This window comes from Schistocerca nitens, chromosome 4, assembly GCF_023898315.1.
Source record: "Schistocerca nitens isolate TAMUIC-IGC-003100 chromosome 4, iqSchNite1.1, whole genome shotgun sequence".
Taxonomy (NCBI): Eukaryota; Metazoa; Arthropoda; class Insecta; order Orthoptera; family Acrididae; genus Schistocerca; species Schistocerca nitens.
In genome coordinates, this window is record NC_064617.1 from 16,036,838 (window position 1) to 16,054,501 (window position 17,664).

General features: G+C 41.7%; 1 protein-coding gene across 2 annotated transcripts in view; it reads left to right on the forward strand.

Moving 5' to 3' along the window:
* Positions 1–17,664, forward strand: part of LOC126251529 (zinc transporter 9) — a 214,573-nt gene that overhangs the window by 9,452 nt on the left and 187,457 nt on the right. For both annotated transcript variants that reach the window (XM_049952022.1, XM_049952023.1), the window contains 2 exons: positions 8,388–8,577; positions 8,711–8,793. In XM_049952022.1, coding sequence (XP_049807979.1) covers positions 8,388–8,577; positions 8,711–8,793 — 273 coding nt within the window. The remainder of the gene's footprint in view (positions 1–8,387; positions 8,578–8,710; positions 8,794–17,664) is intronic.

Here is a 17,664-nt window from a genome sequence, read left to right on the forward strand (position 1 = left end):
TCCATTGATTATTCATATGATTGTGAAACACATCCCTGTTTGTTTTTGAACATTTTTGAACACATACTAAGTTGATTTCTGAACGAATAAGTTGATTTTTGAATACATGCGTGGTGTATCTGATGTCTCTGCCAGGGGAATTCCCATAATATCAAGAAATAAATAATCTTTCCACAGACAAAAGGGCACGGAGCTATACGAGCTGAGCTGAATAAACCCAACTGGGTGAATGCCAATCGCTGTTTATGTGGTTGGGTGTGCAAATGACCAGTGTTGTTACAATTATTAGCAAAAACTGTAGGTTCAGGTTACCAAAGTGGAAATAAACGGCTAACAGGAATAAGAAGTAAGAAAGGTTATACGAGGGAATTTCGGAAAGTAAAGATACACCATATGCCAGAGGAACAGAAGAGTTTCGGCGAGCAAGTTGGCAACACTTGTGTTGACCTTGAACCGTTAGCTTTCTCCTCGCGGTTGTTCGGCAGTTGAACGTTGCTTCTGGTTGGAGAAGGTCGTGTTTAAAATGGCTGCGCCGATTCAGAATCCCACCAAATGTGAAGTGTGCTCCGTCACATGTTTTCTTCACGCAAAAGGTCAGCGACCAGCAGATATTCACAAAGAAATTGTTTCTGTTTGTGGGAACATTATGAATCGACAAAATGTAATGAAATGGCGTCGTCATTTCTCTGAAGGTAGGACCGATGTTCATGACGAACAAAGAACAGGTCGGCCATTGTTGATCTCTGATGCCCTTTGTCAATGACAACTCTTTATGACATTGTGACTGTCAAGTTAGGGTACAGGAAATTGTGTGTGTGCTGGGTTCCAAAACTGTTAACGGAAGAACACAAAAAGAAAAGGATGGGCTTTGCACTCAACTTCCTCACACGCTATGCTGCAGCAGGTGATGAGTTCCTTGATCAGGTGACAGGTGACGAGATGTGTGTTTATCACCATACACCTGAATCCAAGCAACAATCATTGCGCCATTCAAATTCACCAAGAGCCAAGAAATGCTAAGCGTCGATTTCTGCGAAGAAAATCATGGCTTCGGTTTTTTGGGGCAGACAAGGCATTCTTCTGTTGGAATTTATGCCTCCTGGAATGACAATTAATGCTGCTGCATATTGCCAGACTTTGAAACGTCTTCGAATGGCAATTCAAAACAAACGCAGGGGAATGCTGACAAGTGGAGTCTGCTTGCTTCATGACAACGCTCGGCCTCACACAATGCTCGTAACCAAAGCACTACTGAAACAATTCAAATGGGACTTACTGGACCATCCGCCATACAGCCCGGACATTGCGCCTACCGACTTCCATGTCTTCCGTTACCTGAAGTCACATCTTGGTGGAAAATCATTCCACGACGATGAAGAGATTAAAGATGAAGTTGAAATGTGGTGCCGGCAACAGGCGGCAACCTTCTATGACTGGGATACAAAGGCTTGTGCACAGACTTAACAAATGTTTGGATAATGGGGGTGATTATGTCGAAAAATAACAAATAATCCAGTTAATAAGATGTAACTGACGATTTCTAAATAAATGTTCTATTTAAGGACTGCGAGCCATTGTATCTTTACTTTTCGAAATGCCCTCGTATATATTCTTCTCAGTGTATCCAAGATAATGAAATTTTGACAGATGGCAGATCGCTACACTACCAAGGGCCAGTTGAACAGTCCCTGGTTAGCAGTCGCTTCAGCTCTATTCTCGAAATAGTGTGTAAAACGCGTTGTACAAACACACAGTAACGCCTAACCTGAGAACTGGAGATTATTGCAGAGTTAGTGAAGGTAACCATAGAATAAGTTTTGACAATGGTAGGAATAGCTACAGAATTAGTGATGATACAGTTGTTTTGTAGAACAAGAAAGAAGAAGAAATAGGGACATCGCACAGGTTATATGGAAGAATATGACAATTCCAAATTTTGTATAAAAATTTCTACCACCACTACTACTTCTTGATCTCATGCTCGAGAAACTACAGTGTATGAATTAACTCGCAAATATAGCAAGGGGGGGGGGGGAGGGAGTGTGAAAGCCTCCGTATGAGCCCTAATTCTGGCACATTACATTCATGGTACTTACGCAAAAATGTACATTGGCAGCAGTAGAACTGTTCTGCAATCAGCCTCAAATGCTGGTTCTCAAAATTTGCACACTAGTGGCCTGCAAAAAGAGAATTGTTTTCCCTCCAGATATTCCCACGTGAGTTCCCGAAGCATCTCTGTACTATTTGCGTGTTGATCGAAATTATTAGTTAAAAATCTAGCACCTCACCTCTGACTTGCTTCGTCTGCCTTCAGTTTGACCTGCTGTGGATCCCAAACACTCAAAACAGTGCTCAAGGGAGGGTCATACTAGTATTCTGTAACCCGTTTTTCATGGATGAGCAACACATTCTCAAATTTTCTAAGTAAAATGAAGTCAAGCATTTGCCTTTCCTAGTACGAACCTGAAGTGCTCATTCTATTTCATATTCCTTTGTAACATTTGCCTATATAGTTAATTGATGTGGCTGTGTTAATCTGTACAGTACTAATGCTATATTTGAAAGTTACAGGACTGTTTTCTTACTTGCATGCATTAACTTGTGTATAGGGAAACATTCTACGTGGGAAAAATATATCTAAAAACAAAGATGATGTAACTTACCAGATGAAAGTGTTGGTATGTTGATAGATATATAAAAAAACATGTCCTATCAACTGATCCCTTCTTCTAGTCAAGTTGTGCCACAAACTCCTTTCTCCCCAATTGTATTCAATACCTCCTCATTAGTTATGTGATCTACCCATCTAATCTTCAGCATTCTTCTGTAGCACCACATTTCGAAAGCTTCTATTCTCTTCTTGTCTAAACTATTTATCGTCCACGTTTCACTTCCATACATGGCTACACTCCATACAAATACTTTCAGAAACAACTTCCTGACACTTAAATCTATACTCGATGTTAACAAATTTCTCTTCTTCACAAATGCTTTCCTTGCCATTGCCTGTCTACATTTTATACCATCTCTACTTCGACCATCATCGGTTATTTTACTCCCTAAATAGCAAAACTCCTTTACTACTTTAAGTGTCTCATTTCCTAATCTAATTCCCTCAGCATCACCCGACTTAATTTGACTACATTCCATTATCCTCGTTTTGCTTTTGTTGATGTTCATCTTATATCCTCCTTTCAAGACACTGTCCATTCTGTTCAACTGCTCTTCCAAGTCCTTTGCTGTCTCTGACAGAATTACAATGTCATCGGCGAACCTCAAAGTTTTTACTTCTTCTCCATGAATTTTAATACCTACTCCGAATTTTTCTTTTGTTTCCTTTACTGCTTGCTCAATATACAGATTGAATAACATCGGAGAGAGGCTACAACCCTGTCTCACTCCCCTCCCAACCACTGTTTCCCTTTCATGCCCCTCGACTCTTATAACTGCCATCTGCTTTCTGTACAAATTGTAAATAGCCTTTCGCTCCCTGTATTTTACCCCTGCCACCTTCAGAATTTGAAAGAGAGTATTCCAGTTAACATTGTCAAAAGCTTTCTCTAAGTCTACAAATGCTAGAAACGTAGGTTTGCCTTTTCTTAATCTTTCTTCTAAGATAAGTCGTAAGGTTAGTATTGCCTCACATGTTCCAACATTTCTACGGAATCCAAACTGATCTTCCCCGAGGTCGGCTTCTACTAGTTTTTCCATTCGTCTGTAAAGAATTCGCGTTAGTATTTTGCAGCTGTGACTTATTAAACTGATAGTTCTGTAATTTTCACATCTGTCAACACCTCCTTTTTTGGGATTGGAATTATTATATTCTTGTAAGTAAATAAGTTATACACAACTGCAACCAGTCAATTTTTTTGAATAATAATGCTTTATTACATGAACCGGTTGTCGAACCTTTTCATGTTCATCTTCAGATGGTTTCGGGAGGATCTGGGAAGTTACATCATTACTGGTAGTAGCATAATGCTGGGTGCTGGTTTGCGACAGTATAGGCGGCTTTTTTTGTAAAGCGCATGCTGGATGCTGGTAAAGTGTCACTGTCAAAGAGTAAACTAACATAGTTTGTGTGAAAGTGTTCTGGACATCAAAATGGATGCAGACAGATTCCAAAAAAAACCCGCCCTACTGTTTCAAACCAGCACCCATCATTATGCTACTAACAGTAATGATGTAACTTCCCAGATCCTCCAGAAACCATCTGAAGATGAACCTGAAAAGGTTCGAAAACCGGTTCATGCAATAAAGCATTATCATTCAAAGAAAGTGACTGGTTGCAGTTGGGTATAACTTATTTACTTTCAATATACAGTCACGGTTCTAAAATATCCGTAATGGATAAGCATAATCTTATTATATTCTTCTTGAAGTCCGAGGGAATTTCACCTGTCCCGAGGACATGCAGCTTTGCTGTATGATTAAATGATGATGGCGTCCTCTTGGGTAAAATATTCCGGAGGTGAAATAGTCCCCCATTCGGATCTCCGGGCGGGGACTACTCCAGAGGACGTCGTTATCAGAAGAAAGAAAACTGGCATTCTACGGATCGGAGCGTGGAATGTCAGACCCCTTAATCGGACAGGTAGGTTAGAAAATTTAAAAAGGGAAATGGATAGGTTAAAGTTAGATATAGTGGGAATTAGTGAAGTTCGGTGGCAGGAGGAACAAAACTTTCGGTCAGGTGATTACAGATTTATAAATACAAAATCAAATAGGGGTAATGCAGGAGTAGGTTTAATAATGAATAAAAAAATAGGAGTGCGCGTTAGCTACTACAAACAGCATAGTGAACGCATTATTGTGGCAAAGATAGACACAAAGCCCATGCCTACTACAGTAGTACAAGTTTATATGCCAACTAGGTCTGCAGATGATGAAGAAATTGATGAAATGTATGACGAGATAAAAGAAATTATTCAGGTAGTGAAGGGAGACGAAAATTTAATAGTCATGGGTGACTGGAATTCATCAGTAGGAAAAGGGAGAGAAGGAAACATAGTAGGTGAATATGGACTGGGGGGAAGAAATGAAAGAGGAAGCCGCCTGGTAGAATTTTGCACAGAGCATAACTTAATCATAGCTAACACTTGGTTCAAGAATCATAAAAGAAGGTTGTATACCTGGAAGAATCCTGGAGATACTAAAAGGTATCAGATACATTATATAATGGTAAGACAGAGATTTAGGAACCAGGTTTTAAATTGTAAGACATTTCCAGGGGCAGATGTGGATTCTGACCACAATCTATTGGTTATGAACTGCAGATTGAAACTGAAGAAACTGCAAAAAGGTGGGAATTTAAGGTGATGGGACCTGGATAAACTGAAAGAACCAGAGGTTGTACAGAGTTTCAGGGAGAGCATAAGGGAACAGTTGACAGGAATGGGGGAAAGAAATACAGTAGAAGAAGAATGGGTAGCTCTGAGGGATGAAGTAGTGAAGGCAGCAGAGGATCAAGTAGGTAAAAAGACGAGGGCTAATAGAAATCCTTGGGTAACAGAAGAAATATTGAATTTAATTGATGAAAGGAGAAAATATAAAAATGCAGTAAATGAAGCAGGCAAAAAGGAATACAAACGTCTCAAAAATGAGATCGACAGGAAGTGCAAAATGGCTAAGCAGGGATGGCCAGAGGACAAATGTAAGGATGTAGAGGCTTGTCTCACTAGGGGCAAGATAGATACTGCCTACAGGAAAATTAAAGAGACCTTTGGAGAGAAGAGAACCACTTGTATGAATATCAAGAGCTCAGATGGCAACCCAGTTCTAAGCAAAGAAGGGAAGGCAGAAAGGTGGAAGGAGTATATAGAGGGTTTATACAAGGGCGATGTACTTGAGGACAATATTATGGAAAAGGAAGAGGATGTAGATGAAGATGAAATGGGAGATAAGATACTGCGCGAAGAGTTTGACAGAGCACTGAAAGACCTGAGTCGAAACAAGGCCCTGGGAGTAGACAACATTCCATTAGAACTACTGATGGCCTTGGGAGAGCCAGTCATGACGAAACTCTACCATTTGGTGAGCAAGATGTATGAGACAGCCGAAATACCCACAGACTTCAAGAAGAATATAATAATTCCAATCCCAAAGAAAGCAGGTGTTGACAGATGTGAAAATTACCGAACTATCAGTTTAATAAGTCACAGCTGCAAAATACTAACGCGAATTCTTTACAGACGAATGGAAAAACTGGTAGAAGCGGACCTCGGGGAAGATCAGTTTGGATTACGTAGAAATGTTGGAACACGTGAGGCAATACTAACCTTACGACTTATCTTAGAAGAAAGATTAAGAAAAGGCAAACCTACTTTTCTAGCATTTCTAGACTTAGAGAAAGCTTTTGACAACATTAACTGGAATACTCTCTTTCAAATTCTGAAGGTGGCAGGGGCGAAAGGCTATTTACAATTTGTACAGAAAGCAGATGGCAGTTATAAGAGTCGAGGGGCATGAAAGGGAAGCAGTGGTTGGCAAAGGAGTGAGACAGGGTTGTAGCCTCTCCCCAATGTTATTCAATCTGTATATTGAGCAAGCAGTAAAGGAAACAAAAGAAAAGTTCGGAGTAGGTATTAAAATTCATGGAGAAGAAGTAAAAACTTTGAGGTTCGCCGATGACATTGTAATTCTGTCAGAGACAGCAAAGGACTTGGAAGAGCAGTTGAACGGAATGGACAGTGTCTTGAAAGGAGGATATAAGATGAACATCAACAAAAGCAAAATGAGGATAATGGAATGTAGTCAAATTAAATCGGGTGATGCTTAGGGGATTAGATTAGGAAATGAGACACTTAAGGTAGTAAAGGAGTTTTGCTATTTAGGGAGTAAAATAACTGATGATGGTCGAAGTAGAGAGGATATAAAATGTAGACTGGCAATGGCAAGGAAATCGTTTCTGAAGAAGAGAAATTTGTTAACATCGAGTATAGATTTAAGTGTCAGGAAGTCGTTTCTGAAAGTATTTGTATGGAGTGTAGCCATGTATGGAAGTGAAACATGGACGTTAAATAGTTTGGACAAGAAGAGAATAGAAGTTTTTGAAATGTGGTGCTACAGAAGAATGCTGAAGATAAGGTGGGTAGATCACGTAATGAGGAGGTATTGAATAGGATTGGGGAGAAGAGAAGTTTGTGGCACAACTTGACTAGAAGAAGGGATCGGTTGGTAGGACATGTTTTGAGGCATCAAGGGATCACAAATTTAGCATTGGAGGGCAGCGTGGAGGGTAAAAATCGTAGAGGGAGACCAAGAGATCAATACACTAAGCAGATTCAGAATGATGTAGGTTGCAGTAGGTACTGGGAGATGAAGATGCTTGCACAGGTTAGAGTAGCATGGAGAGCTGCATCAAACCAGTCTCAGGACTGAAGACCACAACAACAACAACAACATACATCTTGCTCACCAGATGGTAGAGTTTTGTGATGACTGGCTCTCCCAAGGCTATCAGTAGTTCTAATGTTGTCTACTCCCGGGGCCTTGTTTCGACTCAGGTCTTTCAGTGCTCTGTCAAACTCTTCACGCAGTTTCGTATCTCCCATTTCGTCTTCATCTACATCCTTTTCCATTTCCATAATATTGCCCTCAAGTACATCACCCTTGTATAGACCCTCTATATACTCCTTCCACCTTTCGGCTATCCCTTCTTTGATTAGAACTGGGTTGCCATCTGAGCTCTTGATATTCATGCAAGTGGTTCTCTTTTCTCCAAAGGTCTCTTTAATTTTCCTGTAGGCAGTATCTATCTTACCCCTAGTGAGATAAGAATTTGTACAATTTTGTACCTGATGGTTATAATTCTTGTGCCATTTAAAGGTCTAAGGTTATTGGTGCCACCTTAAAATCATGTTTTTGTTGCATCTGGGGTATTTTTATGATACTATTGGTCAAAGCTTGCCAGATGGTAACGGATGCTCTGGTTTATCCTAATGTTTTCCTGCTTTTGTGTGCTACTGAAAAAGTATTAGGTCATTTTACTTACAATCCTTATGCTGTTGGGTATAGCACCACCAAATTTTTTATATTCTGGATGATAAACGAAAAACTATAATTTATTTTCAGAATGTTAGAAAAACTTTGTGCACTTGCGGTGTTAAAAACCAAAACTTCAAAACTTTGAAGTGCCATAAAATGAAAGTGAAGTCGGGTAAATTGCTGAAATTTGATTTGGGTAAGGTGAAGAAATAAGCCAGGTTTCATCAATATCTGAGATGCTGAGTAAGAAAGTTAATGTCTTAATTGACATGGAATGACCTATGTAAAATTATTTTAGCCAGGGTGTTATTTTGTGTGTAAATAAATACATAGTTGATTAAAAGGTTGAATATGGTTTAGGGCTATGATTTTAAAACAAGTTGCACCTATTTAATTTACAGTGAAGAAACGACAGCGTGTAGATGTTACTGCAACGTCAGTTGAACGGAACTTCATAACGCCTGTCAGAGCAATGGCAGATTTCCTTTTGAAACCATCCGATCTTGAGGGTCTGCGAAAGACAAAACGGAGATCGCCATATGAGAATGAACCTCCAATTACTGTTTATTGGAGGAAAGATGTAGAGGCAAAGTAAGGTATTTCATGCTTTATTGTAATTCTTTCTTTCTCAGTTTTTGTCTTATTAGAAATAAAAGTATGATGTGCAAATTTTACTAGTCATCTGTAAATCGTTACCAGTTATATTTCAATACTCTATTGACAGAGCACTGGAAGTTTGGGGATCAAAGGAACAACTTCTACATGAACTTACGATCCGAGAAAATGAAAGGAAAAGATATCAGCAAAGTAAGTATATGAATTATTTGTCTGTAGGATAGGCTCGTGAAACATGATTTGTAAAATAAGGATTTTATGAGGAATTTCCTGTTTTGAGAGAGTACACATTGTGTGTGAGCATTTCTGAATGGATGAGAACTGAAAATGCTTGCTTATGAAATCAATAGCAGTGGAATTTCTAGTGTAAAGTTATGGACAATGTCTGACAGTACAATATATGTTATGTTACTTCCAAATTCTATCTACATAGATTATATACATGATGAACATTGATTGGGAATGTAGTAATTCAGCAAAAGATAAAAAGTGAAGTTGATCACTGTAAATTTGTCTTTAAATTACTCAGTTCATTGATAATTTTCCAAACATCTTACACACAGAACAGAACACACTTGAATTATGGCCTATTCAGAACCAGTGGAAATGGTGCAGAAATATTTGGTTTATGTACATTTTGATAAAATATTATATATTATAAACTTTCTCTTGTCTGTAGCATTACAGATGAGTTAAGAGAATAGTACCTTGGCTAATTTCTCAGTTCATTAACCAAAAATATAAACTGAATGAAAAATGTAATAAAGAGTTGTAAGCTAGGTGGGAATCTAATTGTGGATACGAGAAATTACTAATTTGGAATTGAGCAAGATGGTTGAGTGGATAAAACACTGGACTTGGATTCAGGAGCAGCAAGCACAGTTTGTTTCTATCAAGTGATCCAAATGTAGACAACACATGGTTACCATAGATCGCTTAAAATGAGTAGTCGTATGGTTCCTTCAGAAATACTTGGCCAACTTCTTGCTCTATCCTTATCCCACCTGACATAGTTTTCTGTTATTAAACTGCTTGTTAGTGGTCATTCTATGTTCTCTGGAGTTGTTGGGGAGAAAAATATAGGTGGATAGTCGCTGTTCAGGATTTGCAAATAGTATCTATTTTCTGCACAGTTGCACGATTGACAAGAGATATGGTGTTTCTCATATTTTGTGTTCCCCCTTAACATCGCCCCAATACAGACAAATACAAATAAATCCTGCTGCTTTCATTGACTTCATTATTGTGTGTTATATTTGTTAGGCTGCACATTTTCTGTGTACATACATCAGAACAATGGTTGGAATATAGAAGTAAATTTTTAACAGCTTGATTTTCTGCAAATCGCCTTCCTTTCCTTTCCTATTCAACTGTTTTCTTTTGTTTTTAAATTTGTCTTGCTTTCAGTATGTCATTACCTTTTGCAGTCAGTTCATGTCTGTCACTATCACATGTCTGGACTTAAAAAATTATCTTGTGCATCAGCAAGGAAGGCTGAGGATTAACATTGCTACAGTCATTTTACACTGCTAATAGAATCTATGACATTGTTGCAGAAAAAGCCAGTGCTTAATATTTTAGTCATTACAGTGAAGCACATACTACTTTTGGACTGAATTTTAAAACTTGTTTGGAAAATGCAAGTTGAAGACTTTCGTTCGTATTTCTTGCTGGCAATACCAGCAAACTGAGTTTAATCTTGTTACATGGGAAAGCAACATTTAAGAACATTGTTTTTTAGTAAATAAAAATAAAAAAAAATGTTCTGTAGTAATTGTAGTTGCTCGAAGCAAAGCAGAAAATACAAGATTCCTTCAGAGCATTTAGAATATACCAATTGCAATACACGTACAGAGACGTGCTCTCTGCGTTTTTAACTGACCTCCTATGATGGCAAACTGCATTCATTATGAACAGTTGCATGCACAGTGTTGGCGCGTTCTTTGGGATAGCAAAAGATAGAGCTGGATTTCATTCACTTGTTCTTTTAACAGTTCTGCTACTTGTTCTGTCATGTAGGCCAACCTCTGATCGCTCTCTGGGACCAAGATCTATTCCTCAGCTTCTGACCTGACTGTAGCAGACAGTGTCAGTGTAGACCCTACTTGTCTCTCCACCATCTTGGGCAGCCACTTTGTGGAAATTCCAAGCTTCTCCCACTATCGCCCTGCCTTCCTCCATCAGAAGTTGGCAGAAGTGGCCCGGGTGATACCCTTCTCTTCTTAGTATTATGAGTCCTACAGTGCAGCCTTTGCTATGAGGGAGCTAGTTCATGCTCTCAGTTCATCCTGATCCTCTGTCCCAGGGCCAGACGCTGTTAACATTCAGATGTTGCAGCACCTTCCCCTTGCAGGCAAGCACCTTCTGCTTAATACATAGAATTGCATCTCAGCAGAGGGCACGTTTGCCAGATGCTGGCATGAAGCCACTGTCATACGTGTACGTAAGCCAGTAAGGACAAACACCTTCCTTCTAGCTACTGCTCCACTTCTCTCAACGCATAATTCCTGCCCCGGGTTGACAGATAGGGTTTGTATGTACCCCCTGGCACAGGCCAGGCCCAGACAGGCGTGGTTGCCTGAGCTGCTACCTTCCCAAATTGCCAATTGGCCCCTCTGTCAGGTGCTCGGGTGGTGTGACCTGAAGTGTAAACAATCACCTAAGGCAGGTGTTCCCCCTTCTGAAGGGTGCCCCCAGTTGGAAGGAGTGTGCCATCAGAGACACTGGCAATCACATGGGATTTTCTCACAATGAGTCAATCATCTTCACAGTCAACAGCTATGAAACGTAAACAGAATAGGCTAATGATCGATGACCCTCCCAGCTGCACCATGGTTCGTCATGGTTCGTGTACTGAAGATTGTTAGTCCTTCACTACAGTAAATCCGTTTATTATTGAAAAAGGTGTGGGGCTTCCATGGTCGTGCCAAGTTTGCTTCAGGAATTTTTAAAAGACTGAGTTTTCAAGGTCCATATGGGTTCTGCATTGTTGGACAGACTCGTACAGATAAACAGTGCTTCTCAAGACTCCGTCCAGAGCATTGTCTTCTTTACTATCACCATTAACCCTATAATGGCCTGTCTCCTGCTGAACTTCTCCGCCTCCTTTCTTGTTGTCAATTTTGCCGTCTATTGTAGTTCCCCGTGGACCTGTCTTATTGAGCAGCATCTTCAGCCATTTCTCGATCATCTTTACCCGTGGAGCATCGACAAAGTCTTTCATTTTCCCCTGACAAAACTGCTCGTATGAATCTCTGCTGCCACAATTGGTTTCTTCCAACATCTTTACATTTTGGGTCTGTGGCTCTTCTTGAAACTACAAACTTCCTGGGGCCCTTGCTTGATACAAAAGTTTCTTGGCCCTCCCACATGTCTTACCTGGCAGTCTGCTGTGCGCGGTCCCACAATGTCCTGTGTCCTCAGTGGTGTTTCCTGGGGAGCATGTTGAACCACTAGTCCCTTGTCCGTTTGAAAGTAGACTATGGATGCTTTGTTTATGCCATCATCTCAATACTATCCACCATTGTGGCATCTGTTTGGCCACTGGTACCGTATTTACTCTAATCTAAGCCGCACTCTAATCTAAGCCGCACTCTAATCTAAGCCGCACTCTAATCTAAGCCGCACTCTAATCTAAGCCGCACTCTAATCTAAGCCGCACTCTAATCTAAGCCGCACTCTAATCTAAGCCGCACCTGAAAAATGAGATTCGAAATAGAGGAAAAAAAAATTTCCTGACTAAGCCGCACCTCAAATTTGAGACTCGAAATTCAAGGGGAGAGAAAAGTTTTAGGCCGCACCTCCAAATCGAAACAAAGTTGTTCCATTGTAATATGAGACACAATTTAGATCGAATGAATGACGATACAGCTACAGTAGTTTGGTTCGAGTCGTAAGCTTAGCAGTTAAGCTTTACCAGGTAGCCATTGCTATGCGTCAGGCGCTCTGTCCGTATTTATACGGGTACCCTTCCTTTTTCACGTGCTTCGTCTGGTTTGAATCGATTGCTTATTTTGCTTTGATCTGATAAGTGCCGTTTTCTTTGTTATAGGTGTTTACGTCACTCTAAGCTGAAAATGCATTACTGTACTGTGTCATGCATCGTTTGTCGCATTCTGATAGTGCGTGTTTATGGCCTGTCGCCGCTCGCGGCATGGCTTGCTTTTTTGTTGTTACTTACACTGCTGCATTCTTTGATAATGATCAACAAGAACTAAATAATAGACTGCGTATGATAGAACATGTTTTGAACGAGAGTTGGCGAAAATTTTTCTCTGTTTGAAAATCTTTGCGGCCACTTGTTTAGTACATCAAATTCTGCACAAAAATTAGAGTCATCTTAGATTTAAAAATCTAGTCAATTGCTGTTCTTCATATCTGACTGTATCACTATTAGGCATAAGAATAATATGAATATAAACATGACACGATACGTATATTCTTCCGCGTTTGCTGTTGTGTCACTCTAGTTTCGTAGTTTATTAGGCAGACAGGATTGAAATGAGATAGCAGCAAACACGAAAGAATACATGGCAAAATGTTTATCGTATTATTCCTATGGTGAAGAGAATACTGCATGTGATTCACATTTCATCAGGTTCCTATTAGCAACACTCTCTTCTCACAGGCAGAAAAAATTCAGAATGTAGAGTTGGCCATATTGACAAACATCCCGAAGAGTCTTGCCAGTCTGATTTTCGTAGTACATTGAAATTCTGCTACATTCGAAGATAAACAATACGGAATTTGTATTTACTTCGTTGGATAATGTATGAAAATGCGGTGGTCGAAACTCGGGGCAGAGGAAAAAAGCTCGTCTTCCACTTTTTTATTTTTTTATTTTTTTTATTTTTTTAAATTTATTTACTGACGCAGAGGTTTCGGCGCCAGTATTTATCTTTGTGCCTACAAAGCATGCCTGTGTAGCGCTACATATATTTGACGGCAGAAGTTAGTTGTGGCGGCACCTACCAACATTTTTCAGAACTTCCGCTTGCTTTGCACTCGATTCTAAGCCGCAGGCGGGTTTTTGGATTACAAAAACCGGAAAAAAAGTGCGGCTTAGATTTGAGTAAATACGGTACCTTTACACTAGCCTGCTTGAGAGTCTGTATGCAGAAGCTGCGAAACTACCACTGTCATACTGCTGTGACTTTCTCCTCAGCAGATATGCGTGCCATTTATCTGCCATGCATGACCATCCATCGTATGCCTCCTTCTTCGATGACTCCTATGATTGCCAGAATGGGATGCATCCCTTGGAGTTCACTTTCGGCTCTTGTTCTGGCAGCTTAACTTCATGCTACATGCAAATTTCCTGGTGGGTGTAAACCCTTCACCACCTTGGCTTCGTCCCTGCAGGGGGCTTGCCACTCTTTGGCGAGTTCATGCTCGGCTACCGTGGGGCCCCAGCCTTTGCAGCATCTTTTTCCTTCCGTGCTGCATATCTGTCTGCTTGCTACTCTTTGTCCCCTGGGGTGTTATTGGCAATGTTTCGCATTGTCCATTGCTGACACAAGAACAGTGTCACCACTGTTTTGCGTTCGTTTTCCTTTCTATGATCACCTTCTCCTATCCTTCCTGTGCTTTGGTGTTTGAGGTTCCTCTTTCCCTTCTTCCTTCCTGTGCACTCCTGAAGGCTGGCCCACGTCTCTGACATATGACAGGTGGCTGGGTAATGCATAATTCCCAGCCCTGGGTCAACAGGTAGGATTTGCATGTAACCCCTAGTAGAAGCCAGGCCCAGATAGGGGTGATTGCCTGATCTGCTACCTTCCCAAATTGCTGATTGGCCCCTCTGTCAGCTGTTCGGGAGGTGTGACCTGAGGTGTGAACAGTCACCTAAGGTGGGTGCGCCCCTTTTGAAGGGGCCCCTAGTTGGAAGGAGCACACATTGGCAATCGTGGGGAATTTTCTTGCGGGATTTTCTTGCATTGAGCCAATCGTCCTCAACAATCAACATGTATGAGACATAAATGGAATGTTACTAACGATTCAAAGACCCTTCCAGCTGCACCATGGTTGCTCGTGATTTCACACACTGAAGACAGTCAGTCCTTCGCAACAATAATCCGTTTATTATTCAGAAAGGTGTTGATGCGATTGCCAGCTCTGTGAAATTCTGCTCTCATTTATGGAATGGCACATTGCATTTGGAGGCTACTTCTGGTTCTCAAGCACAACTACTACGTGCCGCCTCGCTTCTCCACAGCTATCCTGTCCGTGTTCAGGCCCGTAGAACTTGGAATTCTTCCCATGATGTTTTTTTTTACACTAGGCTGCTTGATGAAATCCAATCATACCTCTCTGATCAGGATGTCATTGCCATCCATTGGTTGATGAAAAAGGTTGATTCCTTCGTAGTGCCCACACGCACTCTTTTTCTTCTTTGATAGAATGGTGCTTCTGTCCAATATCAAAGCAGGCTATGAAATTATCACAGTCGGACCGTACATTGTGAACCCAATGAGCTGTTACCAGCGTCATCGTTTCAACCGCCCTAGAACGTCTCGTCGACACGGTACGGATGCTCAGGACGACAATTGTCCGCCTCCTTTTCCCCACTGTATCAACTGCAATGGTGACCATGCCGCCACCTTTCAAGATTGTCCCATGTATCTTGACAAGTGGGCTGTCAAGGAGATCCAGGTAAAGGAAAAAGTGCCTTACTCGGTTGCTCGCAAGTTGTTGGCTATTTGCAAACCCTGCGTTCTACCGTCTGGAGAAGCACATGCCACGCATACATGCATCCTCAAATTCACCTCTGAAGTTGTGAGATCATCCAGCGTCAAGGTAGCATCGCCGTCTCCTTGTCCAACTGTGCAACAAGCCATCAAACTCTGACCTCAAAGGTCGAAGTCACTAGCTACACAGCTAGCAGGCATGAAAGGACAGAAGGAGCACTCCCGTGAAGACTTTCTATGTCCCTCCAGTCAACCAACACACGAGTCTTCTTCTGCTAACTGGAAAGGCTCGAAGAAGTCAACAAAGGCATATGGTCTTCTTCTTCGCTGACTCGAAGATCCTCTTTGACGGTGTCGCCACTTGATACTTTTGCCCAGCTGGCCTCTGTATCGCTGGTGTGCACCACCAACTGTTTTTCTGTGTCAGACTCCACAGATCGACAGCACAAAAAAGCTGATGCTTCCGTGGACCTCATGGAGCTGGATCCTCCTGCCTCTGTGCCCTGTAGCAGCGAATCTTCACAGGCTGGCACTCGGCAGCTGTCGATGTGACATCCCTTCATTTTTTCCTCATCATGGCTCTCCTCCAATGGAATGTTCATGTCCTTCAATGCAACAAAGAGGGTTTATGGCTGCTTTTAGAATTGCTGTGTCCCCTTGTACACTGCCTTCAGGAAACGAAATTGCGTCTTTACATCTGCTTTGAGCTTTCACATTTCTTCCTGGTTCATTTTGACCCTCCCCCTGAGGTCGGCATTCCATCTTGTGGGGGGGGGGGGATCATGCTGCTCATATGGGATAACATTCATAGTCCCTAACTAACCATCTTCAAGCTTGACCTTTCCCCATTGTACCATTTACGTCTCTCAGCCATTCGATGTCAACAGGGCAGACTTCCTCCAGCTTCTTGGGCAGCTACCCCTCACCTGTTTCTGCTGCTCGGTGACTTTAATGTGCAGCATCAACTTCGGTGTTCTTCCAGCACCTGTCAGAGAGGTGCCCTCTTGGTTGACCTTCTCAATCAACTTAACCTCATCTGCCTTAACACAGGAGCACCCACATCCCTTTCCGACTCCTTGCATACCTTTTTCCATTTCTATTATCCTTCTGCACTGCCCAGCTTGCCCATTACTGGTCCGTTCTATCTGACACGTAGTTGAGTGACCATTTCTCACGTGCTATCATTTGCCGACTCCTACCCCACCTGCGTGCACTCCCAAATGGCAGATTACTAAGGCCAACTGGTGACTTCACTCCTCCCTGGCGACCTTCGACGAACACGATTTCCCCAGTTGTGATGACCAGATGGACCTTACAAACATTATTCTTACTGCTGCATAACATTCCATTCCCTGCACTTCCTCTTTACCACGCTTTTTCCTAGTCCCTTGGTAGAGTGAGGAATGCTGTGACGCGATTCGCACACAGAGACGTGCTCTCTGCGTTTTTAGCTGTCATCCTATGATGGCAAACTGCATTCGTAATAAACAGTGTCTTCGTATTCTTTGGGATAGCAAAAGAGCTAGCTGGATTTCATTCACCAGTTCTTTTAACAGTTCCACTCCCTCCTCTGTCGTGTTGGCCATCCTCTGACTGCCCTCTGGGACCAAGATCCATTCCCCAATTTGTGGCCTGACAGTTGCAGATGTCATCGTGGACCCTATTGGTATCTCCAACACCTTGGCCTGCCATTTTGCGGAAATTTCGAGCTCTTCCGACTATCACCCTGCCTTCCTCCATCGGAAACGATTGGAGAAGGCTTGAGCTATATCCTTTTCTTCTCAGAATTGTGAGTGCGACAATGCTGCTTTTACTGTGAGGGAGCTAGTTCATTCTCTCATTGAATCCCCAATCCTCTGCCCCAGGGCCAGACGCTGTTAACATTCAGATGTTGCTGCAAGACTGTTCTCTTGTGGGAAAGCACTTTCTGTTTAATATGTTCAACCGCATCTGGGCAGAGGGCGTGTTTCCCAGATGCTGGTGTGAAGCCAGTCATACCTGTACCTAAGCCCGGTAAGGACAAACACCTTCTTTCTAGCTACCACCCCATCTGTCTCACCAGCTGTGTTTGCAAGGTGATGGAATGTATGATTCATGCCTGCTTGGTATGGTGGCTCATGTCTCGCAATTTAATAACCACCGCAGAGTGTGGATTTCTAGTTCAGCGTTCTGCAGTTGACCATCTTGTCACTTTGTCCACCCGTGTCATGAATTTTGCCATCTATTGCAGTTCTTTACGGACTTATCCTCAGGAGCAGCATCTTCAGTGTTGTGTTTTTACTCATGGAGCATTTGACAATGGCTGTCATTTTTCCACTGACAAAACTATTTGTATGAATTTCTTGTGGTGCAATTGGTTTCTCCCACCATTTTTACATCT